Source organism: Sminthopsis crassicaudata, chromosome 1 (assembly GCF_048593235.1).
Source record: "Sminthopsis crassicaudata isolate SCR6 chromosome 1, ASM4859323v1, whole genome shotgun sequence".
Taxonomy (NCBI): domain Eukaryota; kingdom Metazoa; phylum Chordata; class Mammalia; order Dasyuromorphia; family Dasyuridae; genus Sminthopsis; species Sminthopsis crassicaudata.
Genome location: NC_133617.1, coordinates 47,184,409 through 47,211,930, shown reverse-complemented (window position 1 = coordinate 47,211,930; position 27,522 = coordinate 47,184,409). Strand labels below are relative to the sequence as shown.

At 36.5% G+C, this 27,522-nt stretch overlaps 1 protein-coding gene across 5 annotated transcripts in view; it reads left to right on the top strand.

Annotated features, from left to right (window-relative positions):
* Positions 1–919: 919 nt before the first annotated feature.
* Positions 920–27,522, top strand: part of HNRNPM (heterogeneous nuclear ribonucleoprotein M) — a 36,620-nt gene continuing 10,017 nt past the window's right edge. The window contains exons 1-11 of one of the 5 annotated variants that reach the window (XM_074301323.1): positions 926–1,139; positions 4,549–4,718; positions 12,571–12,623; positions 13,553–13,560; positions 13,649–13,742; positions 19,334–19,372; positions 19,490–19,525; positions 22,049–22,202; positions 23,815–23,864; positions 25,388–25,448; positions 27,228–27,329. In XM_074301323.1, the coding sequence (XP_074157424.1) occupies positions 1,027–1,139; positions 4,549–4,718; positions 12,571–12,623; positions 13,553–13,560; positions 13,649–13,742; positions 19,334–19,372; positions 19,490–19,525; positions 22,049–22,202; positions 23,815–23,864; positions 25,388–25,448; positions 27,228–27,329 (880 nt within the window). In that variant the 5' untranslated portion in view covers positions 926–1,026. Of the gene's footprint in view, positions 1,140–4,548; positions 4,719–12,570; positions 12,628–13,552; positions 13,561–13,648; positions 13,743–19,333; positions 19,526–22,048; positions 22,203–23,814; positions 23,865–25,387; positions 25,449–27,227; positions 27,330–27,522 lie in introns of all 5 variants that reach the window. The other 4 variants (XM_074301306.1, XM_074301315.1, XM_074301288.1 and 1 more) reach the window with 4 other exon arrangements.

The following is a 27,522-nucleotide window of genomic DNA, read 5'->3' as shown; positions in this document are numbered from 1 at the left end:
TCTGCAATCAATTCCTCCATCTCCTCTCGCTTTTCTGTAAACTTTCTTCACTCTGCTTTCTATCTGCACCCAATGTTACCGGCAGTCTCGGCCGCCCAATTTAATGGTCTCTTCTCAAGCCCATCCTCCTGGCACTTTCATTTCTGACTGTCCACAATCTTCAGCACATTCTAGGGTGTGTAATCCTCTCCTGGTCCCACTAGAATATTCCAATTTCCCTTGCTCATTTTCCAAGTCGTTCCTGTCACCCCCCCCCCCCCAAGGCCTTGTCCTTTACTCTTCTCCTTTTATGGCACCTCATTTGTGAGCTCATCAGTTCCCAAGTGTTCAATTATCTCCATGCAGATGATTCCCAGGTGCATCCATCCTGTGTTCCACATCAAACAACTATCTCTGACATCTCAGACGAGAGACCCCGCAAGCAACTTAAATTCAAAACCACGGATAGTCCTCGTTTCCAATCCTCTATTACCGTGGGTCCTAGCGCCCCCAGATCCCGTGTGGCCTCTCTAGCCTCTCCTCCTCCCCTCCAAGGGCACCGCCGTGTCGATGGGGCCCGTTACCGTCTCCTCAGTTCTTTCCCCTCCATCTAACTGCCCCCCCCCCCGGATTGTCCCCAAGCACAGAAACCTTAAATCCGTCAGGAATTCGAGGGGGATTTGAGAATTAAGGTTGGGTTCAAATCCTTTGCTCCCTGGGTGACTAAAGGCAAGTTATTTCAACTCTCCGAGCCATAGAATCCTCCTCTATAAAGTGAGAGTTTTGGAACAGATGACCTTTAAGGTCACTTCTGACTTTAAATCCATGATCCTATGAAAAGAACTGAAAACGGGAAAACCAGAACAGACGCCTCTTCACTCGGCTCTACGCCTGCGCAGAAGTGGGGCGGGGCAAAACGAGGTTTATAAGTAAGGGTAGAAGGTGGGGCCTCGCTCAAGCGTTATTGGACCTCTTCGTCGTCACGTGAGTGCGCAGGCGCAGTACCTTCCTGCCCGCTCTCTCACACAAAGCCCAGAAGCGGAGAAAATGGCGGCAGGGGTAGAAGCGGCTGTGGAGGTGGCGGCGACTGAATCCAAAATGGAGGAAGAGAGCGGTGCGCCTGGCATAGTAAGCGGGAACGGGACCCCGACCCCCAAAAGGTGAGACTTCTTCGTCCTTCTCGGGCTTGGGGCTCCTTGGGGAGGTGTCCGGCATCAACGGGGCCTGTGCCGCCTGGCGTTCTCCGCGGCCCCGGCTCCGTTAGCTGGGCTCTCTCCCTTCCACGAGAGGCCTAGGATGCTGATCCCGCCCCACCCTCCATCAATCCCGCGAGACCCCAGCCCCCGTCCTGCGCCCCCTTGCGCAGCTTCCCCTTGCTCACGGGGCCCCGGCACCCCTCCGTCCGCGCGGCCTTGTACTCCCTTGTACACCCCCCCATAGCGTCGATTTGAATTCCTTTTTCTTTCTCACCCCCCCCCCACGAGCGGCCTCATTCCCCCTCCAAGGCAACCCACGCGGCCCCATTCTTCCTCCCACGGTCCCCGATGCTTTCTCCCCTCCCCCCATGTGCGGTGTGGATCCCTGTGGAGCCTCATCTTCCCTTTCCCCCCTCCCCCCCGCGAGTCCCCGACCTTCCTCCCCACGAGGCCTCATCCTACTTTCTCCACGCGCGGCCTCGTCCTCTGCACGAAGCCCCAGCCACCTTTGGCGCGTGTTCAATGCGCTTCCCCTTCTCCCCGCGCGCCTCCGATCCACGTCCCCGTGAGAGCCCCCCCTCCCCCCCCCCTACGGTCCCGCTCTCCCCCGCGCCCTTTTCCTCTCCCAGGCTCCTCCCTTCCCCTCTGCTACACCCCACCAGCCCTTTCCGAATCTCCTCCCCTCGGCTTCCCCGCGTGGAGTCGGGCCCGGCTCTTTTTTCCCCACTTGCAAATGAGCAAACGAAATGAGTGGCCTTTGTGCTCCGAGTCTGACGCCGGGCCGCCCCGGGGAAGTTGGGACGCCCGGAAGAGACGGCCCTGGGCACACCCCACTCTTCCCGTTTGGGATCCTCACCCTCTCGCTCGGCCGCTGCACCCTCCGAACCGCAGGGTTTAGGCTAAAGATTTGGATTCACGTGCTGCCCCACTAGTGTTACTTGTGTGACTGAAGCTAGTTTTCTCTTTGGGCCCTAGTTTCTTAGGGAGTTGAACGAGACAATGTCCAAAGTCGTTTCGGTCTAACTTTGCTCTCAACTCTGGCCTCGTCCTTGTTTCAAGCCTTTTCTCCTTTTAATCTCTTCTTGGCGCTCCCTTTGCCTGTTGTTGGGACAGAGGGGCGGGGAGGGGGAGGGTAGGGTGCTGTTTACCTTGGATCTTCAAAAGGCCTTTGTCCAATTAGATGACTTACTAGCTGTTTATTTTCTCCGAGTGGCTAAACTTCGATTTAAATCCTGATCGAAAGAATATCCGTGGATTTCTAGCTGCAGTTGCATTTCTCTAATGGAAAGATAATTTGATGGTAACTTCAAAGTTTGAAGTCTGGCCTCCTATTTCGCCTGGGAGTTTTAAAAGTTCTTTATCATAAAAGGAATTTATTTTAATTAAGTTTTAAAGTAACGGCACTCAAACTGTTAAAACTGCAATCATCCAGTACAACCCTTAGTCAGGCTCTTCCTTACCCCCAACCTTTGGGGAACGCCATAAAGGCCTTGGAAGCAGATTAACAGAAGCACTTGAAGAACTAGAACATTGATCACTGCCACGACCTGTTGGACAAGGGTTGGTAGTATGGTGTAGTGGAAAGAGCACTTGGATTTGAATTCTGGCTTTGATACTCTATCCCTAATCTTGCCTTTCATCTAAACTTAAAGATCAACATTTCTGTATTTAAAGAGCAAAAAATCAATCATGTGAAACCATAAATCTATGTGCATCTTGTGGTATTTAGTTATAATTAAATTTAACGTGGTTGGACCCACTTGTCTCTCTCCTAAATTGCTGCTCTCTTCTGTGCCACTTTTGAGAGTAATTTTTTCTGAAATTAGAAATTTTTCAGTTAGAAAATAGAGGTCACACTAAATTATTAGAAATTCATTGTATTTTTAATAGGATGACAGATAAATTAGTTTTTATTTTGCTTAAGCAGGCAGCATATGATTATATTTTAAAGGAGTTATAAAAGACTGTGATAACTTGGTAACATGAATTATGTTCATAACAATTAACTAAATATGATCTTGTTTTTTAAAAACTCAAGATTTTCAAATGTTATTTATAGTGCGGAAAGCTATAGTCCCGACTAATTTAAATTTAATATAAAATTATTTTGTAACAAGCATTTTAAGAAAATGTCATATCTAATAGATTTTTACCCACATGGCAATTGCAATTATTTTTTTTAAGATTCTAAAATGCATTTTATATTGTGGCATTTTTTATTGTGTTTTGGAATTATAGAGGTTTGAATTTGTGTTTACAATGCTAGATTTTTAGAAATAGAATCTGGTTTTTGAGAATTTGTTATAGAGAGAAACTTAAGGCCCCAAATGTAAAATGGTGGCTTTGATTACATAAGCAAATTGCTTTTCCCATCACTTATTGGTCATTAATGATGTTGCTGTATCTATAGAAATTATATACCATGAGTTTATTCCTGAAAGATTTTAGGCATCTCCAAACCCGAAAATCAGCAGTTATAAGTGACTAGCCTGTCTATATTAACAGGCCCTCTTACATTGCTTCTGAATGAATGGGGAATGCGATGAGGCAAGCTTCCTCTGTTTTAACACTGTAGCTAATTTCTTTTCTGTACTGATAGTAATCATTTTTAGTTTATACCTTTACCAAGGAAAAAAGTCCTTGTGCTATAATGGAATGAATGGTAAAAGTACATTAAATAAGTTCAAGCTATTTATCTTGACCATAAGCTTCTTATCCTAAGCTACCTGTTTCCTAAAAGCATGCCATTGGTTACAGAGAGATTTGTGCAAAACCATGACTGATGCACGTTGTGACCTGCATATAGGCAAGGTGGCATCAGCATCTTTGGAATCTAAGGAACAATGTTCATGTAATATGATTTTGTATGTGACAAAAATGTTTAGATATTATTTCTAAAGAGTATATTAAGAAATTTGTTTTTCTTGTTTAAATATTGGTTCTTTCTTAGAAATTGTTGCGTATATGAGATTTAGATTTCTCCAACAGTGAAAAGAATACATGATAAAAAAAATAAGTAAACAAATAGTTTGAGAAGAAAGTTATGTACTATATTAAAGGTACATTGTAAAGCACCTTCCTCTCTTTACCCATGAGGTTGTTTCTGTACAGTCCTTTCCAATGGGGTTCAATTACTTGGTTTCCCCAGCTGAAAAGTAGATGGAAGGAAAGGGAAGGAAGGATGCTGTTTTAGTTTCTTAAGTCAGAATTAGGTAGGTTTCAGGTGTAGGGGGAGATGGGGGGGGTGTTGATTCTACTGGATCAAAAATGAAAATGAGTGTAGTCTTTTAATAGTATAACTACTTTAAGGACAAATATAAAGATGATCATTTATGCTATACACTTACAAGTATGTTTTTTCTTTATAATATAGTGAAGGTGAACGATCAAGTCAAAATGAGAAGAGGAAGGAGAAAAATGTGAAAAGAGGCGGGAATCGATTTGAACCCTATGCCAACCCTACTAAAAGATACAGAGCCTTCATTACAAATATACCATTTGATGTGAAGTGGCAGTCCCTTAAAGACCTGGTCAAAGAAAAAGGTAATGGTATTGGTGTTGAGTAGGGTAAAAGGTTGGTCTGTCATCTTTCCTTATGGCTATTTTCTTGGATATAATTTAATCTTTTTGTCAGTTGAGGCTGTTTGGGGGTAGATAATGTGGTGTGATTTTTTTTGTTTTTGTCTAGGCTTTAGAGTAAAGCCCTTTTTTGGTTTTTCGTGGTCATGAAACTGCGTGTCAAAGAGGATAGTTTGTGTGGTCACTTGCCCTACAAATAATACTATTGGCTAAATATGGATTGTAGGGCTTCGATTACCTTTGAAAGGAGCCTTTTTGTCTTAGGGAACTTTTTTTTTTTTTTTTTTTTTTTTTTTTTTTTTTTTTTAAAATATATAAATTATCTACATTAGTGAGGATTTCTGAAGCCTTTAATGCAGTTGGGCAAGGTAGTTTGCTGATCCTGGTACAAGTGGATGTCTGTCCTAGAATCAAAATTCAGTAGATTGATTTGTTTTTGGTCTAAATTGAAAAACATTTCATAGCCATTTTTATGTAAAATGCATAGTAGAATGGAGACTTGATGGCTTAAAATAGGTATCTGTATGAAAGTTAGTGCCTCCAGATGATCAGTAGTTTTGGCCCTGGTTAACAACTCTTAAATTTAAGTTTCATCTCTGGAACAGGAGCTAAGCAGCCTAAAGAACACTGTTGCCATGCAGCATGGAATGGTGTTTGATTTCCCCCCCCCCCCCCCCACTATTCTCTTCCCCACCCCATCCCCCTACTTTCTTCCTTCCCACCCTAGGTTCTCATTTTCCCCTCAATTTCCTCTTCTTTTTTCTTACTATTAATAGAAATGGTTTAATTTTACTTATGGCATGCAGATAAGAGGTTGCTTGGGCCCTGTTCTAGAATAAAGTGTTGCTAGAAGGTAGGAAAAACAAAATTTGTATATATTACTTTGAACTTTCCCTTCCTAGAGGCAAATTAGTCAAGTTACAGGTAATGGGTTTTCTTGAAGATTTGTAGGGTATTGGGTTGGGGGTGGGTTGGGGTGGGGACATTCATAATGAAAACAAACGTGAGCTTGATTTTCAAACTTACATGAATTGATGTTGCTTTGGCTGGCCATTTTGGTATGGTTAGGGTTCATCACAGAGAGTACTGCACTATAACTGAATTCCCACCATGATATGCAAGAAATATTATTAGGCAATATGAATATCTTTATATAGTTTTTTTTCTTAAGTACTATAAATGCCGTTCCAAGTATACTGTGGTTTTCTCCAGATAACATGGATGGAAAAATGTTGGATGTGAGATTTGTTTTCCTGCCTTGATCAGCCAAATCATTCCTGCCATGCTCCTAGGGCAACAGTGAAATTTATTCATTTTGTCTGAAGGACTTGTCATGTTACATCCCAGATGCATTGTTCTTGGTTTTTGGGACTGCTGCTTCAACACTGTTTAGAATTGCTGTACAGTACAGTTGGGTCTTATTCTAACTAGTCTTTGGAATCACTCCCAAAATTGTGCTCTTGTGATTTGTTTGAACCATGAATTGATATTTCTTTTGATACATAAGGTATAGTAGTTCCAAGAACCAGGAATGTAGCTTTGAAAATGTAATTGTTAGAACTCTGTAAGAGACTACAGGCCCAATTTTTCATTTTTTAGGAGTGTGTGAACCAGTTTTGGGACATAATGGAGAAAGTAGGTGACATTTTGACTGCTTTACCATTCAGCAATTAAGTTTGGAAGATCTAAAGCTAGTAGAAACAGTGAAGTGTCTGGATGTAGAAGCAGTTCACCTCAATTTGCCATTTTGCACTGGATATATCAAGTATGGAGACGGCATGGTGGTTTACTCAGATTTCTCCAAACTGGTTCTCATAGTCCCCTGGTGCATTGCTTTGAATGCCCGGTTCAGTCATTTTGTGTATTTTTTTGGTGGTGAAATTTAGAATTACAGGTGTGCAGTAAATCAACATTTTTAATGAACTGTAAGATGTTCTTGTTTAGAGCTCCCCTGTATTGATGTTAATGAATTTGCTGTTGAACTAAATAATTGTCAGCAGTATTGGACTTTTGGTAAAGGGGTTTATAAGAAAGAGAATGAAGGTTTTGGGTTTTTTTTTTTGTTTGTTTGTTTTTTAATTGTATACCTAGTTTCAGTGTGTGAAGTCTAAAAGTTTGGTTATAAAAATAACCATGTTTACCTACCAAATGATTCTTAAAAAGACAAACTCCTATTGAAATGTCTAGGAACCTTTTTTCTCTCCAATGTTAGCATCCCAAAAGTTTTTTTTTCAGTGATTGCAATTAATCTTTTTCACAGAAATGTTTTACACTTGTTGCAATGTTTTATGAAAATTGGCTGTTACTCTGCATAGAAATACAGAAAATACATTTCGAAAGCATTAGGAAAGATTTTGCACATGATAGTTGTATATATTAACAAATACCAGACTAACCACAAATCAGTAATAAGTACTTATGAGTATTGGTGTGGTAAGGGTCAACTACTCCTTTTAATCACACATTTGTTGGAATGAAAACCAGAATTATTGGCATTCTTGACTTTAAAATATCTTTAATGTCTTACCAAACAATAAATCATGTTAACATTGTATGTTATTGTTACAAAGCACTTTTTTGGATACATATTACCACTTGATTACCCCACACAGACAATAGAGTAGAAACCCATTTTGTAGGTGAGGAAACTGAGGCACAGAAGTAGAAACCTAAACTGAAGTCTTTGGGCCAATGTACCATACTACCTAATGCTGAATAGGGATGGGTTCTTTTTTTCAAGAGTGACCTCATATTATGGCTATTATATTGCTTTAACATTTCTGTGTATGTATGTGTGCTCGTTTTCCACCTATTTAAACTTTTTTCCCATAGGCCTACTACTTAATTATTATATTAAACCAATTTATAAGGCAAATTAGCATTTTGTCATAGGCATGTCCTATGAGTTTGTAAATCATGTTACAGAAAATAGGCCATTGTTCTTTGTAGTTTTAGCTGATTAGTGAAGATTGTGTTAATTTAGCCTTGTGGACTTAAAAAAAAAAACCTTTAAATAAAAAGGCTGACTCTCAGTCCAAATAAACTTAGCATTAATGCTATGGGTCAATTTCCATTTTTTACTTAAATTTCTTGCTCATACTACTTTTTGTGTGGTTCTGATCTTATACTGGTTTTTTAGTTCTTTGGATCCTTAAATAGTCAAAATCTTTTACTCCCATTTTATTTTCCAAATGTTAGGCCATTTATTTAATTCTGTTAAAGATTCTAGATTATTAATAATATAATAAATTGTGAGATGTCCTTGAAAATTAGTCTTTTGGAGAGTTGGGACTTTATATGACTTAGAAACTTTCTCCATTAAAGAAAAAATTTCAGCAGACTAGAAATTACAGCTACCAGTATTGTTTAAAAAGGAGTTTCATAGAACAGTGTTCCTTTCCTGGCAGACAGCTGGGAATTTCAAGAGGGTTGATAGCCCTTTGGAAGGATTAGAAACATTTTCCACTTTCCTTTACCAGTTCCTTTCTCTTTCCTGAGATTCAAGGTCTAGAATCTAATGAGAGAAAGGTTTAACTACCCAAAATCCTTATTTTGATTACCTACTTGATCCCTTACATTTTCCTAGATGCCATTCCCATTCTTTATTGTCTACCTTGCTGATTTTTGCTGGATGGAGAAATGAGCAGGACAGAGCAATATTAACAGCAAAAGATACTGGATAGAAAAGTGGTTTTGTTTTTGTTTGTTTTGTTTTGTTTTGTTTGTTTTTTGTTTTTCTTTTTAAAGAAAAGAAAAAATCAACATGCCAAACCAATTTTCAAATTTGCTTAAAATATCAAGAATGGACCTCATTTGCAGTACTTTTTTTCTTGAAATGTGATATATCTTCTGAAATGTTTTGAATATTAGACCTGAGTAAAAAGGGTATTAGATTATTTGAGCTAAAGGTCTAGGAAACTTTTAAATTTAATAGTGAGCAGTTATAGAATGTTTTAAGGTTTGTATAAGAATGAGATTGTGAAATCTCTATCCCTGGATGAAGAAACCCCCATCTCTCAGCAGCTAGCTCACTTGGACTATCTGGGGAATGGGGCAGATGGAGCAGAGGCAGGACTGTGGACCACCAGTAAGTTCTTCGTGGATCACAGTCTGAGGAAGAAAAGAAGGCAGGTCAGTAGTATTTATTCTCAATAACACATTTAGCAGTGGCCAGTTTATCTCGGTAAGCAAAGATTTATTTATTAAAGTGCTTAATCCTCCCTTGATAAAGTTTGTGCAGTGTTCTAAATAAATTTAAAGTTGTTACTAGCTGAAAACATACAAGACACACTCCCATGCCCCCAGAATAGGGTTAGATTAGCAAACTTTTGATTTAATAATTTAATTTATAATTGTATACATATAATTATGATAATAAAATTTAATAAAAATTGAGAGATTATGGGGCAAATCTTTAACTTTAATTCCTCTTTTTCCTTAATAAGAGGCTTGCTGCCCAATTCAGTTGAGTCCTGCAATTTGGGTCCACTACTTGTAAAGCTCAGTTAAAACACACGCACACATCTATCTGTGAAGTTGATCCATCTGAAGCCAATGAGCCTGTCATTACATTGCTGACCTTTTGGATCATTCTGAAAGATGAAACTGAGCCCACTTAGATTTTGGAAAGGAAGCGTCTAGTATAGCTTTCTGCATCTTAACAAACTCATGGGTAAATTTACATTATTTTTGTTGCACATATTATGAGTCCCCAGAAAAGACATTCGAAAGCCTATTTTAAACCATTGTTTCTTAATATTCTGTGTGGATAATTGACTTTTGAGGTGACGGATATATTTGGGGGGGTTTTGTTTGTTTAGGTTTTTGTTTTGTTTTGTTTTTGTTTTTTTGTTTTGGTTTATACTTTGGTTTTTTGTTTTTTTAATGCTTCAGTATATCCCCTGTTCGTAAAATCTCTGGATTTTTATTAAACATTATTATTAAACATCCTATAAGACTCCAGAACACTGTTCTCTACGTCAAATCCCTTCTTTTATCTCATTCCAGACAAAGGGAGAAAGGGAAACATCCCTTTTTGATCAGTTTTAGGAGACACTAATAGCTTTGTACATTTTAAGGTTGATATAAATTATAAATCTAAGGGACTGTCTCAGTTCTTTGATTTGGATTAAATATTGATTCTCACAGTGATAAACTGGTTTTAATTATTTGTTTTAAGTTGTTTTAAAAAATGTTATAAAAGAGGCCATCTTTAGGGTTTTCAGAATCTTGTATTCAGGTTCTTTTTATTGTAAGCTTCAGGTGTAGTAGAATTGGCTGTTACATAATACTTCAAGCTGAATACAACCTTAAATATTGGCACCAGTACTTAAGTAGCTTAGCTACAGTCTGTATAGAAAGGGGGAAAAGAAAAAAGCAAGCATGTATTCTTATGCTTATTAGGTGCTTATTATTTGTCTGAAACTGCTCTAGGGAGAGGAGCACATAAGTGATTTTTTTTTTAATCTGGGGTTGTAATTAAGGTCAGTTGCTGTGGCATAATCTTTGGTATTAGTGCTGCTACCTTCCTTCCACCTAAAAACAGTTGTTAAAATTTTTGTGAATTCTTTAGCAAATTTTAATAAAATTCATCTAGGTAGTTTTAACTACTATGCTAAAGTATTCTTAAAACAAAACAAAGGCTAATAATTTATTAAAGTATGATAACCCTCAAAAAACTCTCACAGCAAAATCATTATCCCTTTTCAGGATAAAGTGAACCCTAAAGTTCTGCCAAGACCTCATTGTTTTGTAGATGTAGAGTGAAAACATAGTTCAGTCTTTTCCTGATTAAATCTTGAAATAATTAGAAACCAAGGATAGAATTTTGTTGAAATAAAAACTACATGAAACCTACTTTCCATTTGTAATCAAAAGAAAAAAGTGTTACCAAATGTTTATATGATGATGGAAGGATGATTTTTTTTTTTTTTTTTTTTTTTTTTTTTTTTTTTTTTTTTTTTTTTGATAGATTGGTCTTGGCTTTTAGGTAGCAGTCACATCTGTTCTATAAAATGTTTATGGTGAACATGGAACACAGACTTTAACATAAAACAATATTTGAAATCTGTCAGTAAGTGACAGGTGACTTGAGTTGAACCTTGTGGTTAATTTTTCCTTTTTTTTTTTTTTTCCTTTTTTAATAAGGTTGCTGGTAAATAGATCACGTTTTTATAGTTAATAAACATGGGTTCAGAGTTTGACACAATACCTCAATAAAATAGAGACAAGGATTGTTGCTCTTCTAATGGCTGCTGCTGTTGAAATGAATGGCAATTTGAAGGGGGAAATTGGCTTCAAGGAAATTTTATTTTTGATAGGAGTCATCTAAAGTTAATAAAGTATACTTAGGTTTTGGATAGATTTGTTTTTATATTTGGATGTTTTTCAGTTTATCCGATACATCAACTAGTGTTGATTTCTTAAAATTCTTTTTTCTGGGGCAACTAAATAATGGATAGAACACTGGCCTTGGAGTTGGGAGAACCTGAATTCAAAAGGGACCTCAAACACTTAAAACATCCTAGCTATGTGACTCTAGGCAAATCACTTAACCCAATTGCCTCCCAAGGGGGGGGATATTATAGAAAATAATTTTCCCCCCTCTAGTTATCTTTTGTTCTCCTTTGGCATTACTGTCATTTTAGCTGTTTGGAAGCACTTTGGTAGGATAAAATATTCCAGATTTTAAACTTGGACTCATTTGCTTGTCTTGACCATAAACATTTTACAACAGTTAGGACTTGATTTTATTGACTATAAGTTGAAAAGCAAAATGTTCTTTCTAAGAAGTTTTTTCCTTGACTTTGAAAATAATTTTTGAAAAAATTCAAGATCTGCATCTTTACTATCTTGTGAAGGAAGATATGAGACCTGAATAACTTTATCTGGCCCTTCCTAAACTTGTCCTTTTGTAGATATGTTGAAAATGAAACAAGGATAAACTTGGTCTTTGGCACTATTCGACTAATATCCTTTAAACTTTATGGGATATTTTTTTGTTTTGTTTTTGTTTTTGGCCAGATTTAAAATAGTAGCTTCAATAAGCCATCTTCAAACTCTCAGCAGCCATTTTGGTAGTTGTATTCTTGGTAGTAAACAATCTGGTTATGGTGGTCATGAATTGGCAATCCAAACCTCCAGGAAAACCTGCAGAATTAGCTTTTTGAAATGCTCTTTGGTTTTGGCCTTTGTGAAGATAAAAACTGCATAAGGCTGTTTGCTATAAATGTAAGTGAGCCTTAAATTTTGGTTTCTTTTGTCACCTGAAGAGAAATGTTGAAAGCAGCAGGAGTAAATAATTGCTTACCATAATTTCGTTGAAAAGAATCTAGATGCTGCTCTGGCTTTGTGGTTTTGTAGCAAACCAGTTGATCCATTCCAGGTTAAGTGCTGAGCCAAGATCTATATGCTTATTTGGATCTTTTATTTTGTGGCATTCTTTCACCTGCCATGAAAATGTGTTTTCCTCCCCTTCCTAAAAAGTTAATGTGCAGAAATGCTTCCTATAGATTTGGATTGCCTGTAGTCATGAATGAGTATTCCAGACAGGAAATTGATATCATGGAAAGGAAGTCTGTGGAAATTGCTTGTTTGTGGTGGGAGGAAAATCAAGGACATATTGTTAAACTAGTCTTATCTACCTTTACTGCACACCTGTAATGCCTAGCTTGGTGGTTTAGAGAATATGGAGTGTTTCTGGGCTTTCTTATAAGGCAGAGGCTCCATACAAGGTTGCTGATGATTGTTCTAAATTCCCATTGTTTTCTTGGCTTTTCTCCCTTGGTATATGTGTCGTCTGGAATCTGATTTGTAGTTGGTGAGGTAACATACGTGGAGCTCTTAATGGACGCTGAAGGAAAGTCAAGGGTAAGTGTTTGAGAGAATTTCTTCTGTGGATTTACTACATGACAAATGTAACTGTATGGTGGCGTGGAGTGGAATGAATTCAGGAAGGTAGTGAGTGCTATGTTACCAATAGGTAATATTCGACATTGCCATACTTTTGAAAGGGGGTGGGGAGGGTTTGCAAATGGGGGTCCCACTGCTCCAAATGGTTGTCCAAAGAGCTTTTTGGCATTCTGTTTGGATGTTTAATTTGGGTAACTTGGGGACCAATAGTAGCATCGTCTCTTTGTTAATAGAGGAGTTGGCTGTGTGTGAATTATGCATGGAACTCTGGCGGTGGCATATTAATGTAAAACGTGTGTTCTTGTTCTAGAAAATGTTATTTTTGGTTGTTTGCTGAATTTGTAAGTTGTGTGAAAAAACGTTTCTGAAAAGTTGCCCTTGTGCCAGTAAAGCATAAATCATATACTTAAAACTTGAAAGTTTAAAATTGGCAAATAGATTTTAAACTATTTTCTGTTGAGTGTAATAGGATGGCTTAGAACAATCAATAGGATAAGCTTATTTAATGTATTGAAGGGATGGATTTAGGATGAGTAGGACAAGGAATTGATTGACTACCGAGGGGAGCAGATCTAAAGTTTGTGGAGTGTTCTTGGAGAACCTGAATTTAGGTCTGCTTATTACAACTTCAGAAACTACAAGGCAACCCTGGTAATGTGTAGAAGCTAGGATATCATGGAGTCCAGCTTTTAGTAAGGAAGGATAGGTAAGATACTTCTTCTGTCACCTTCCCCTTAAAAGGGCTAATTTTTAAACTAATTTTATATAAACTTTATTTTTTAGTTTGTTTTTTTTTTTAATTGTTTTCTTTGCACTTACTTTTTTTTTTTTTTTTTTCCTTTTTTCTCTTTCCTTGTCCTTCTGGTTGTCTCTGGCTGCTTCTAAAGGGATGCGCGTAAGTATTCTTTAATTATTTATTGGTGATTGGTTTTTCAAAGCCAAAAGACATTCCATTCATTGCCTTTTTGATATTCTTTATATAGTGTTGTTGAATTCAAGATGGAAGAAAGCATGAAAAAAGCTGCTGAAGTTTTGAACAAGCATAGCCTGAGTGGAAGACCTCTGAAAGTCAAAGAAGTAAGATTTTCAGTACCTCTGAGATTAAGGTGTAGAACCTAAGAATAACTTTATGTAGCACTTCACATCCACCGAGGTTGTGACCAATTGGAAATATTCCTGATCTCATTTTCTTCAGAGGAAGTGTTAATGGGTCATTCAGCTAACTTGTGTTAGAGGCAGGACCTGAACCCAAGTCTTTTAACTTAAGTCCATTACCCTTCCTACTATGTTGCCTTTAAATGAACTTAGATTGCAAATTCATAAAAACTTCAGTTCCTGGCATATTTTCAGCAAATTTTGTGATTAGTCCTACAAATCCTGATACAATCTTGATATAGTAGCATCGATGCTCACTTAAGGAACTAAAAAGCAAACCAAAATTGACTACTGTCCACATTCTAATAGGATTTTGTTTGTCTCTGAGCAGGGAACAAGATTTATTAATTACCAAATTTACAAGTATTAGTTCTTTGTTCTTTAATTTAATAAAACCCTGGGAACCTATTAAAGTCTACATTTTACAAATGAGGAAACTGGGGCAAGCAGAGGTTCCATGATTGGCCCAACCAGGAAGTATCTGGGATTGAAATTGAACCTTTCCTAGTTGTGGACCTAGTGCTCTATTCACTGCACCACTGGCCCTTCTAGTGCAGAGTGGAGAGCACTAATTGTGGGTATTGTCAGGAGAATTTTACAAGATGGCCCCCAAAGGCTTTCCAGTTCTAGTTTTGATATCATTTGTGGATAATATAGAAAAGTGGAGGCAAGACTCACAAGATCATTGATGTAGAGCTGAATGGAACCTCACAGTCCATCTAGTCCAATCCCCCCTTATTGTGCATAAGTAGTAACTAGGGCTCCAGGTACTAGCCATGACCTTAGAAGTAAGTATTCAGTGAAATGCCTGCCCTAGGATCTATATTTGCACCTCTGGTATTTAAGATTTTTATTACTGTCTTGGAGAATCAATCAGTAGTTGTTTATTAAACATCTATTGTGTGCCAGGCATAATGCTAGGAACTTGGGATACAAAGAATGAAATAATCCCTACTCCTAACCAGGTCTTAGAAGGAACAATGCATGTAATGTATATACCCAGTAACCATAAAGAAAGTTATATTAGTGAGGAAGGGGGATCAGATGGAGAGTTTTCATGTAGATGGGTTTTTTTTAGGTTTAACTTGAATGAAGAGAGAGAGATTCTATAGGTAAAAATTAAGAAAGAGATTTTGTTACAGGCATAGAAATATAGTTTTGTGTATGAGGGATAGAGAGAAGGCCAGTTTGGATGGGTGGCAGAACATAAGGTGAAAATAAATGCAATAGGGCTGGAAAGGTAGGCGGGGGTCAGATACAGCAGATAGGTTATAGGGCCTAGAGTGACAAGATCAGACCTCACTTTGACAACTGTAGAGGATAAATTGGGGGAAGGGGAAAAGTTTGGAAGCAGAGAGATCAGGAGGCTCTTGGAATTATTCAAGTGGGAAGCAAGGAAAACCTGAACTATGCAAATAGAGGAAAAAATAGTAATGATAACTAGTATTCATAAGCATTCTTCTATTGTGCACTATGCTAAGCACCTCATTCATCTCCTTATAACCCTGAGAAGCTGTTATTGTCATTTTATAAATGAGGAAACAGATATGAGGTTAAATGACTTGTCCAAGGTGTTTGGGGCAAGATTTGAACTCTACACCTAGAGTATCCACTACTGTTGCAGAGATTTGGCACCTGGTTGGCCATGTGAAGTGGGTGAAAAGTTGAAGGCATTGCTAAAGTTGTGTTCCTGAGATCGGAAGGAGAGTGAAAATTAAGTTCTGTTAGACAAACTGAATTTTAAGGTCTCTCTGGTATGTCCAGTGTGAAATGTTTAATTGAGGTTTTTGAATGTGGACTATAAACTCCAGGGATTAACTGGGGTTTGTTACATAGATCTCTAAGTCACATACAAGAAATGGATAATTAAACCCAAAGGAACTGATGAAGTCATTGGGGGAGGGGAATGTGAAGTGCAACATAGCAAAAACGGAGCCTTGGGGATATCTAGGTACTCCCCAGATAGAGGACAAGTAAGAATGATAAAGCAGCAAAGGAAATTAAGGAGCAATCACAGGTTATAGAACCAAGGGAGCAGTATCACAAAAAGATTATGACCTGGAGATCAGTGTCATATTACAGAGAGCTCAGGAAGGGTGAGTCCTAAGAGAAGACAATTGTCTTATGAAGACAGCAATTCTGATTCTGTGATTAAAAAAAAATTGTATTTTATTATTTCAAAGTGGTGAGGATAGGAAAGATTGGGCTACTTATGTTCTGGGGATCTTCTGTCCCTGACCTCTCAGAAAGAATGCAGGTAGAATTCTAGAAATTGCTTTTATTATCCAGCCTTCATAAATCTGTCAGTTGAATACATTTTGCTCCAAGCAGTTGTGCACAGAGTAGGGACTTAGGAACTTACTGAGTTACTGAATTGTGAAGAAGGAAAAAGGAGGACTTTTTGATTGCTACAGAGACTCACAATAGAGACCTTATAGACCATGTATTATAATCATAACATCTGCGGGCCACCATTTATGTATGAAACAAGTAATGTCAGTGAATAAAAGTGCATTCAGTCATCCCCCCAAAGAATTCAGTGATCATTTCCTATGTGTCAGACCCTATTAGTATTCCTTATTTTCAGTATTAACTTTTGTGATTCAGCTCTTTATCCCTTTACTTAAACTTTTGATTGCTGCAGCGGCAACCTGATATGACTTGCCTAACTGTCTATCTTACTCTCTCTGATCAGAAGGGAAGATTTAATTTTTTCTCACCTGTAGTCTGGTGTTCTGAAATGAGGTTTTTGAGTTACCCTATCTTGATTTTTAAGAGGCATGATGGCATCCAATGAGTAGGATATTGGACTTACAATCAGGAATACTGAGAATCAAATTCTGTCTCAAATACTTAACATTTTTCTGGGAAAATCAATCTAGACTGCCTCAATTTACTCATTTCTAAAATGGTATTGGTAGAGTAGGTAGAAGAAAGATCCTACCTCAAGACACTCACGTGTGATCCTGGGTGTCACTTCACTCTGTGCCTCAGCTTCCTCATTTGTAAAATGAGCTGGAGAAGGAAGTGGCAAGTCACTACACTATCTCTGCCAAGAAAGTCCCAAATGAGTTCACAAAGAGTTGGATATAACTGAAAACTGAACAAAATAAAACAAAAAGGGGGTTAATATTTGTGTTGCCTATTTCATGAGATTGTTAATAAAGAAAATTATGAGACAATATGATTGAATTAGCCTTCATGAGTCGGTTTGGAATCACTTTCCAAGCTTTGTACTATAAACATGATAGGTGTAAGAGTCTTATATAACATTAATTATTGGAAAACTAGTATTTTGAAACTAAAAGGACTCTTAATCCATCTGATCCAACCCCTTCATTTTATAAAGAGGAAGTTTAGGACTAGAGGTTAGGTTAATTAGTAGTCAAAGCATAATGAGAAGCCAAGTCATTCTCATGATCTCTTGCTTGGTCAGATTTCCTTTTTCATCATTTCCCAAGGGGATGATATAGACTTAGTGTATGTTGGTTTCAGTAATGCATTTGGCTATCATTTTCCTTGTGAGCTTATATAATACGTAGTTAGAGCAACTTAAAGTTTGTGAATGACCAAACAATAGCAATTAATGCCTAGTGCCCCTATAGGAAACTTATTAGTATTATTCCATCACATTCTGAAGACAAGACAAAACCAAATGTTAATACAAAATCAAAAGTCATTATGTTCTTTGTATTTTTAAATTCTGATTTCAGAAACTTTTATCCATTTTTCAAAAATTAGTTTTGACCCTACTTCAGATCCCTTTTCTTTCCCCTAAAAAGTAGGTTTTATTTGTGATTTTTTTTATTTCTTAAATGATTATGGGTATTTACTTCTCATGCCTGCATTTTATTCCTCATTTTGATTGAAGTGCTTTTCTCTTAAAGAGATCTTCCATCCATATCATGCCAACACCTACTTGAGTGATGACGCTAAAGAAAAAACACTCGGGTTGGGTCATTAAGCTTAGTGTTAGGGCAATGTAATATCTGTCTTTTGAAAGTACTTCAAGGATGTGGGCTCTCCTTTAAGTCCTGAGTGCAGCTTTGTGTCCTCCTGTTAGAAGCCTAAATACTGGCAGATGCTAAAGAGCCAAAAACCATTTCTTCTCCATCTCTGAGTTCTATTCTTCTAAGCCATTTCCTAGTGTCTTTGATACCAGGAACTTCCTACTTAGTTCCCTATATTCCATGAAGTTCAGTTTAAATTACTTGGGGTCAGGAGATAGTCAACACAGTTGTAATGGGTTAGAATCAAAATGGAAATTTGAGTGATAGAATCTACTTCCCAGAGTGGTTGCAAAGATAATATTTGTGTATTACTTCACAAACCTTCAAGATACTTCATAAAAAGCAGTTTTTATTATGGGGTGGTGTATTTACTTAATACCTTTGCCTTGAATAACATGTATGAATTCCTAGATTGTGCATGGAAAAGGATCAAGCTACCTAGTATCAGGGAAATTTGATTTATATATTCTGGAAAAATAACAAGAAACTTTTAAAAATGGAATTAGTTGTAAGGATACACATGTCAATCTTTTGATTTCTTTAATTGCCAATTTATAATCTATAGCACCAGGTTTTTAGATTATAGGAGAATAGATAGCAAAATTATGATTCCATTGGTCTGTGAAATTTCCTCTTTAGGAAACTTATTAACTCAGTGCAAATCAGCATCTTTTCTACATATTAGAGAATTGTAGGGAATAAGAAATTATTTTCCCAGCTTCACATTGCTGCTATGTGTCAGAAGTAGGGCCTGAAGCTGAGAAGACTAGGATTTAAAGCCAGCTTTCCAACTGCTACTAAACTATGCTGTCTGTCTCAGAAGAACTTGTACATTTTATATGACTTCTCACGTACTCAGCTTTCTGTTCACTTTTGAAAAGAGGGACAAGAGTGAAGAATTCTGATGATCACTTAAGCAGGGAAATCAAAGAATTTTCTTTTAAGTGTGTATGTGTGCAGCAGTCTCTGACATAACCCCGAATTCCATCTCCAAGAAGAACTCAGGCAGCAGTGAAATGACTCCCGGCAAATTTTTATTCCATTTCTTCTAGTGGCCAGAATCGGCTTCTGTGAGTTCAAAGGAAGCATGGTGCCCATATGAACATTACATTCAGATTTTACTTGAAAAATTAAGCTCTTCCCTTATTTGTATTTCACACTTCTGTTGGTGGATGAATTCTAAGTCTATGAGCTCTTGGCTGCTTGATTTTCTAAGTTAAACTGGATGTAGATTATAGTTGTCTCATTCTAAGGCTCCCCTTCAAGAATTTGTTGGGAACCACTGAGTACATATACTCTGTCAATTTCATAGTTTAGCTCTCTAAAATATGTACTCTTTCTGGTAGAAAGTTGTGGCTAAGTGTACTTCTTTAATTTCTTACAATTCTTAATTATTTGTCTATAATGTCCGAAATATTAGGAAATATAAAACATTGTAATACAGCCCCTTAATGTTTGTTATTATTGAATCATATGTACCAAATATAATTTTGCTTGTTTTAGGATCCTGATGGCGAACATGCCAGGAGAGCAATGCAAAAGGTGATGGCTACAACTGGTGGGATGGGTATGGGACCAGGTGGCCCAGGAATGATTAATATCCCACCCAGTATCCTAAATAATCCTAACATCCCAAATGAGATTATCCATGCATTACAGGCCGGAAGACTTGGAAGCACAGTATTTGTAGCAAATGTAAGTAAAACAATACTATTTTAAAATGCAAAGTTTGGATGTTATGAATTTTTAACATGTCACAGTTCATAGAAAAAAGGTGATCATTTAAGGACTAAAGACCTGGGGAAATACTCAGGATTGAGAAAGATCATCCACTTACATGTTTGGTCGTTGTTGCTAGTGTTGCTTATAATATCAATTCTGTACAGGACAGACAGAAGTGTTATAGATTAACAGAATACAGAAAGAGGATATTGTGACTTTGGGGGTTTAATTTTTACACGCACACAATTTCTGTTGGGATTAGGGAAGTTTATTTATAAAGAATAGTACTGTTTCTCAGAATATTTGAGAATACAAGAAAATGGGTGCCTTGCATTTCATTCTCTTTCCATCTCCCAATGCCAAAAGGGAAGAAGGCATGAGAATAGGCAGGGGACACAAATCTGTGTCCTTTATGCTCTTGGCTGGGTCCAGGTCACCTCTGCTTTGTCAATAGAGTCCTGTTGTAAATAACTCCAACTCTGGGGTAAATGCCAGTAGGGCCATTAGGCTTTCTTCCCTCATCATCTTTTTCTACCCACTCCTAGCTTTCTTGGGAAATCCAGTTGTTCATTGGATTGAAAAGATTTCAGAACATTCTCTCAAATCAATAATTGGAGATAATTAAGGTCTTTTAGTGTAAGAACTTATCCATATAAAGGTAATTGAAATTCTGTGATTAGATGGGAGACTTGGAAAGGAAAAGCCAGTAATGGGTAGGTGGGGTTGTGAATGGAAAAATACAGAGAGGACCAGCAAAGAAGGATGTGATCTTTGGACATTGTGGTACACTAAAAAGAATGCTGAACTTGGAGTCTTTGGGTCTGAGCATAGATGTTAACTTTGCCAGCATTCCCTCTGTTTTCTTGGACAAGTCACTCATCTGCAAAATGAGGGGATTGGATTGAATGATCTCTTTAGAGGCTACTCAGATATGGGTGTTTATTATCTTTATATAAGAGCTGCTAATGGCAATGCTAAATTTTCTCCATGCCTACTTACCCTTGAGCTACTTAGCTGACAAATTCCTAACACCTCACCCTGCTTTTGATCTTTATGTAGTAGAAATAGAATTTAGACTCTTTGATCTTAGGGGAGAAGGTAAACCCTATGTCTAATCTTTTGCCAACTCAATACATCCTGATATTTTGCCTCTTTCCTACCAGGACAACTGAACCTGAGATGTAAAGTCTGTAGGCAATTTTTGTCTTTATCTGAAAGGTCAAAGGGGAAAGAGAATATTCAAGAGTGGGACTACAGATGGTTTATTTTTTTTTCCTCTGTTAGAAGCATTTTTTTTTTTTTTAATTAAAAATAATAATAAGGGTTGTTTACCAGTCTTCCACTGTAAGAGAAGCAACTGGTTATGAAAATAAACTCAATTTTCCACTCAGTATAAAATATATTCTTCCCCCATCCCCAAGTACTTTTTCCTATTTCTTCCTTTCTCCTTTCGATCTCTACCTCCCCATATCCAGCTTCTTACCTCAACCAAAAAAATAATTAAGGGAAAGGAGGGACTCTTTTAGGACTTGTTCTTGGACTCTACCCATAGATCTTTAACTCAAGGTTTATGCCACTGGTGCTAAATTGGAACTCAGAATATGCTTCTAAAAAGTTGTTGCATGTATTTCATTCTCTTTTGAGCAAAATATTCCAAATGAACCTTCCTAAGGTACTAGTTTCTGTATGAAAAAAAACATTTCAAGTTCCAAACAGATTGAGAAATTGAAAATGGAAGTTTTCAGCAAAAATAGATCCCTTTATTTTTAAGGATAGCACCTTAACCTGTTCTTTTTAGTACATTAGTGCTACCTTTTAGGATAATATTCTTGGTTATCTTTTTTGCTTGGGTCTTAGATAAGGACCTGTGTGTGACTTAAGAGCAATTTTTTAAAAGCAGGAGATATCTATAGCTTTAAAACCAACTGTTTTTAAAGAATTGAATAATTGGGAATTATTTAACAAATTAAATAAAACGGGAGGTGCAGAAATTCTGTATTCGGGCACTTAGTTCATTTTAAGGATGTAATTTTCTATAATTTAGATGCAAGGCAAACATAAGTAAATGTGCCTTTATTGGAAACTTAAATCTATGAATGACTATAAAGAAAAGCAGGTGAGGCTCATGTTTAACTTCTAAGCATTGTATCTGGGGAGCAATTACATGGCACAGTAGATAGAGCATTGACTCTAGAGTCAAGAGGACTTGAATTCAAATCTAGCCTCAGACACTTGATACTGTGTGATCCTGGACAAATTACATAATCCTATTTGCTTCATCAAGACAAAAATATTGTGTCTGGAATTCAAAAAGTTCATTTTATAGATAGAATTGATTGAAGTGAATACAATGAGACATCTCCACCTTTCAAAAATTACATTACAGTTGATTTAGTCTTTTCCAAATACATGTTCCCCCAAAAAATGTATCTTATTTATACACTAAAAACTCCTTGTGTAAATGTTCCATGATGTTCAGAGTTCTTTCCTTTTCAGCTGGATTATAAAGTTGGCTGGAAGAAACTGAAGGAAGTGTTCTGTATGGCTGGCGTAGTGGTTAGAGCAGACATTCTTGAAGATAAAGATGGAAAAAGTCGTGGAATTGGCACTGTTACTTTTGAACAGTCAATTGAAGCAGTTCAGGCTATATGTATCCTTTTGAATATGTCAAGTACCATCCTAATGATTAGAGCAGTTTTGATGGGGAAGGGGAGGGAGAGATACTATATCATGTTTTACTTCAGATATGAGAGAGAGTTCTTTGGGAAAAAAAAAAAAAACAATGTCTCACTGTGGAATTTGAAAAGTATTTTGGTATAAAATAGGCTAAGGAGTGTTGATACGTAATGAGCATGACTTTTGCTGGGGGTTTTTTATCTCTCAATGTTTTCTTTATATTTTTCAACTTTAACCTGTAGTCTTTTTTTAAATTTCATTGTTTGCATTAAGGTATTGCACCTTTTCCCAGGGAATGATGCCTATGTATCTAACTAAGTCTGGGGTTATGTATTTAGTATTCATTTATGCTTTCTCTCACTTTTATGGAAAAGTAGAATAAAAAAGACGCCTAAATATTCTCCAGTATTGTTGTCAGTATAGTTGCCTGGAATGTTTGGTGAATTTGCAGAAAAATCCATCCTTCATTTTATATAGGTAGTCCATCTTCTATGTCCATTGCACCTGAAAATTCTAGCAGGATTCTCTACCTAGCACTTCAATCCTATCTTTTGAATGATCTATCCATCACTCAGTGATTGCTGATCCTGAAATAGCAAATTTTGCTATTAGCAAAAATGTGGCAAAAGTTAAAAAGAGATTTAAGGTTTGAAACCTGTCAATGGCACTTTTTTACCCCTTACATGATCTGAAACTGGGCTGGTCTCCTAACTTCTTCAGCCTTCTTTCCCTACTTATAAAGTAGAAACTTGAACCTCCCAGATTTATTTGTTGCTATAAGGCTAAAATGAAACTTGAAATCACTATACAAATATTAATTATGATCATCATTATTGCTGCACATAATAGGACCCATTGTGGAATAAACAGACTTTATTCCTTAAAATTTTATTATGCTTAATAGGCTTTTTTATATATATAAATATCAACACTAAACTTGTTAATTAGTAACTGATTAGTGAATTTCAATACTTTTTAAAAGTATCAATCCTTTTGCCTGTCATGGGGGGAGGAGGGAGTGGAGGGAGGGGGGGACAATTTGGAAAAATGAATACAAGGGATAATACTATTTTTTTAAAAATTACTCATGCATATATACTGTGGAAAAAAATTCTAAATAAAAAAATAAAATAAAAGTATCAATCCTTTAATAAATAAATGTGGCCAAGATTTATTGTTCTTATTCACTTTTCCTATGATAATATAACATATATTCCCTAGTTTTATTTATTTATTTTTTCATTTTGCATTGTTTGTTACAATGATTTACATTAGTGTATCACAGTATAATCACTGAACTGAATATCTTTCCAAAACTGAGATTTTATTCTTTTAGGTAGACCTACTATAATATAGTATTCACATTGAAGACAGATGACCTTTGTAGCCTCTGTACCATGGTTAGAGAAAAAGTTTATTTGATGAAGGAGACTGAAAGGAAAATAAGTGGTATATATGAAACAGTGTGATGGTGATGTTCACAATTAGCTTGAACATAATTTGAAAATCAATTACATAGGTTACTTTATTAATTTGAGGGATCTGATTTGAAAATAACAAGTAAATGGCCTTAACTAATATATTAGCAATGTTCAATGGCCAGCTGCTATTCGACAGACCAATGCATGTGAAGATGGTAAGTTTGACACAAGGCTTTCTCCATTATGCGTACTTAAGAATTACATAATCATGAAATTTGAGGGTTAAAAGGGACCACAGCAGCCATGTAGTCTCATACATACATTAAAAATAGTTATTTCATTTTAACAGACCTCCAAAGAGAAGAAACGTAGCACCTCTCAGCAGCCTGTTTCATTTTTGTGCAGCTCTTAATAGGAAACTTTTTTGATAGCAAGCCTAAACATTGTCTCAAGAATACTTCCTTAGTGCTCCTAGTTTTGTCGTTTGAAGCCAAATTTTTCTTCTACATGAGAGATCTTTACTTACTTAAAGGTAGTTATCATGGTTTTTTTCCTAAGTTTTTCCTTCTCTAAGCTATTATGCCTTTTTCCTTTATTCTCTTATGACAAACTCAAGGCTCTTCACTATTATAGTGTGTATAATTAAATATACTACTCCATATAAAGCCTTAACAATGGCAAAGTACAATGGAACTCCTCTCTTCCTAAAAGCTTAAGTCTTAGCTTAGTTTAGCTTAGCTTTCAAGTCCATTAAAAACTCCTAAATCCTTTTGAGAATAACTATCCTTTCCCATCTTATATTTGTGGAGTGGTGCTCCACTCCACTTGTACACAAGTGCCAAACTTTTACATGTGTTCTTTTGTAATAAAGATTTTAATGCATGCTAAGAACTTTTTGAGCTTGTTATAGTGATGTTTTGTTTTTAAACCTACTGTTTCTGATTTTCATAAATAATCATTTTTGTTTGTTAGAAGTGCCAGACAATTTAGATGAATAGGAGACAAGATATAGTGAGCCATTTGTTATGGTTAATCTCTTAAAATAAACCACTGGTAATTGTTACATTAGAGAACATATATTCAGGAGTGAAAAAGAAACAGTAGGTCATTAGTTCAAAAGATAAAAAACTGAGTCTTACTGAAACAGCTCCTCTTAGTCCCCTCTAATAATATGTAATGATTGTTTGTGTTATGGATGTAAAATAGTTGAAGAGTTTAAGATTGCTCATTTCTTCTGGAAAAGGTTTAGAGAACTTTGATATAAGCTAACATATTGACTATTGCCTTTTGAGAAGCAAATGAAGGGCTGAACTAAGTTCTGGATGTTTCAGTCAAATTTTGTTTTATTACTACAAATGATTTACTTGTCAGTTAAGCATGACATTTTCTTTGACCCTTGGGAAGAGTGGCTTTGGAAGGTATCCATTAAGAAAATTAACAAGACTTTATCAAGAAAAATTTCAGTTTGCTTAACAGAAAATTGATGTATTTATATGGAAACCTAAAAGGCTTCTGAAATTCTGACTTTTAAAGGTTTGTATAAAGGTTGTATTGGAGAAAATCAATGCAAGACAATTCTTAATTAGTGGTTGGCTTCCTATTCTGTTGAAATTCCATACAACTTTGTTTCAAAGTAGAATTGTATTCATGATAGTTGTATTCAGTAAAATAATTTTGATCAAGTTGGTGTTCTTTTCTGTCTATGAGGAGAGTGAACTATTGTTCTTTTCCCATTCAGGATGAGAGGGCCTTGCCAAAGGGTGACTTTTTCCCTCCAGAGCGCCCCCAGCAACTCCCTCGTAAGTATCATTTAGTTCCAATGTCTCTTACTTATTTTTAATTTTTGCAAATAGATTTTTTTTTTTTTTTAAATCCATCTGTGACAATTTTGTGTGGGCACATACTTAGCCAACACTTTATCTCACTGATTTTGGGGATATAAAATAAGTAATGAGTATAAATTCAGCAATGAATAACAACTTCCATTTCTATTAAAATGCTTAAAGAATTTGCCAAGTGCAGTAATCAGGTGTGTATTTGTGGTATTCCCTACTTTACAAATAAGGAAACTAAAACTTGGAGATTCTACTTGAACTTACATGACTCACTTAGCTTTGAATATCCATAAATAAATATTCTCTTTTGTCTTGCCACTAATGTCAATTAGTGAATAGAGCTTTGGGCTTTGACTCACAAAAATTTGAGTTGAAATCTTGCTTCAAACACTTAATGGTATAGAAAAGAAATGAGCAGAGTATGGATTAGATGAATTATTGTTAGGAATGCTAGGGTTGAAAGTTAATAGTAAAGGACCAGTCACTTATCCTATTAGAACCTTAATTGCCTCATCTGCCTAATGAAGATTTGATATTTCAGCTACTTGCCTCATGGATTTATGTTTTTAAAAATATATGTTTTATTCTTTCCCTAATGAAATGCTTAACTTGAGTTCCAAAGTTAGAGAAAATAAATATAAACTTTCTTTGGAAACCATTTGTAAATATAGAAGCTGACTCACTTTCAACCTCAGCTGTAGAATGTGATGTTTAACTTAATAATGGGATTTTGGTCCCAGGGAGCTCATTAATTTTGTGTTCTCCTGTTTCATAGGCTGCTTATTTGCTTCCCCAAGTCCATTTCCAGGTGTTGACTTGAGTCTAGAGTCCTATGTGATTTGGGACCAAGAAACCATAGAGATCAACTCTTTGTGCAACTTGATTAAAAATAATAGAAGCAGCTAGTAACCAGATTGGCTCCCACAATGGAGCTTTCCATGAATGTTCCTTCTAATTTTCCCTTATTCTTAGCCTTGATTTCAATGCTAAGATACTGTGCAAAAAATATAGCACAACATTGGACAGCCCTACAGCTCAATGGTGTGTACTGATAGGCATCTAAAGCCTGCTTAGCTATAACTATAATGTATATTCATTTTACTTGGTAACAACTCTTTCTAATTAACTGTTTTTGGGAAAAGAATAGCATTGGCCATTCCTTTGTATTACCCTTCACATCAGGTAGTTGGTGTAACCACTGACTGTCAGTATTGTTAGTTGGCCAGTGTAAATAGTGCATTCATTGTTTATTTGGGTAGCCTTTCCATAGAATCTTAAGATAACTATGTTCTGTTAGAACACCATACACTTCTATGAGCTAACCTAGAGGCATATATTTATTTCCAGTCTAGGTACTTTATCCCTAAGTTTGAGTTGGAAGAGAATGGTCTAGGTAGAGACTCCTGGAACACTAGTAATTGGCTTTACATATTCTTGATATGTAATTATAAATTGTTTACTCTCTACTTCTGAATTGGAGTACAAAGCTATGTTATGGACAAATAATAGATTATATACACTTGGATACTTGATAATAAATTCATTATTCTGAACAGGGAACAGAAAAGGAGATTTTGAACAATTTTCCCCAAAGTATACCTATAAATATGTTTTGAAGATTCCTATACTTAGCAGTTTGAGATAAGAACTGTAACTGGTATTATTAGGTAATAAACTGGATTTGTTCCTGGAGCCTTATTACATATGACAATTCATGCTTGTGGTGTATCTTTCTTTTTCCAGATGGACTTGGTGGTATTGGCATGGGACTAGGACCAGGAGGACAGCCCATTGATGCTAATCATCTAAACAAAGGCATAGGAATGGGCAACATAGGACCTGCAGGTAAGAGCAGTTCACCTTATTACCTTCTCCTGCCTGTATTGAAAAGAAGCAATATTTTCTCTAGAGGATAGTGAAAGTAAATATGTTGAACAGTGTGTGTCTCACATTTTTACAGAAAATGGCTTTTTAAAAATGATTACATATTTTCGTTTTATTTTTAAAACCTAAAGTAGGCAAGTTTATTCAACATATT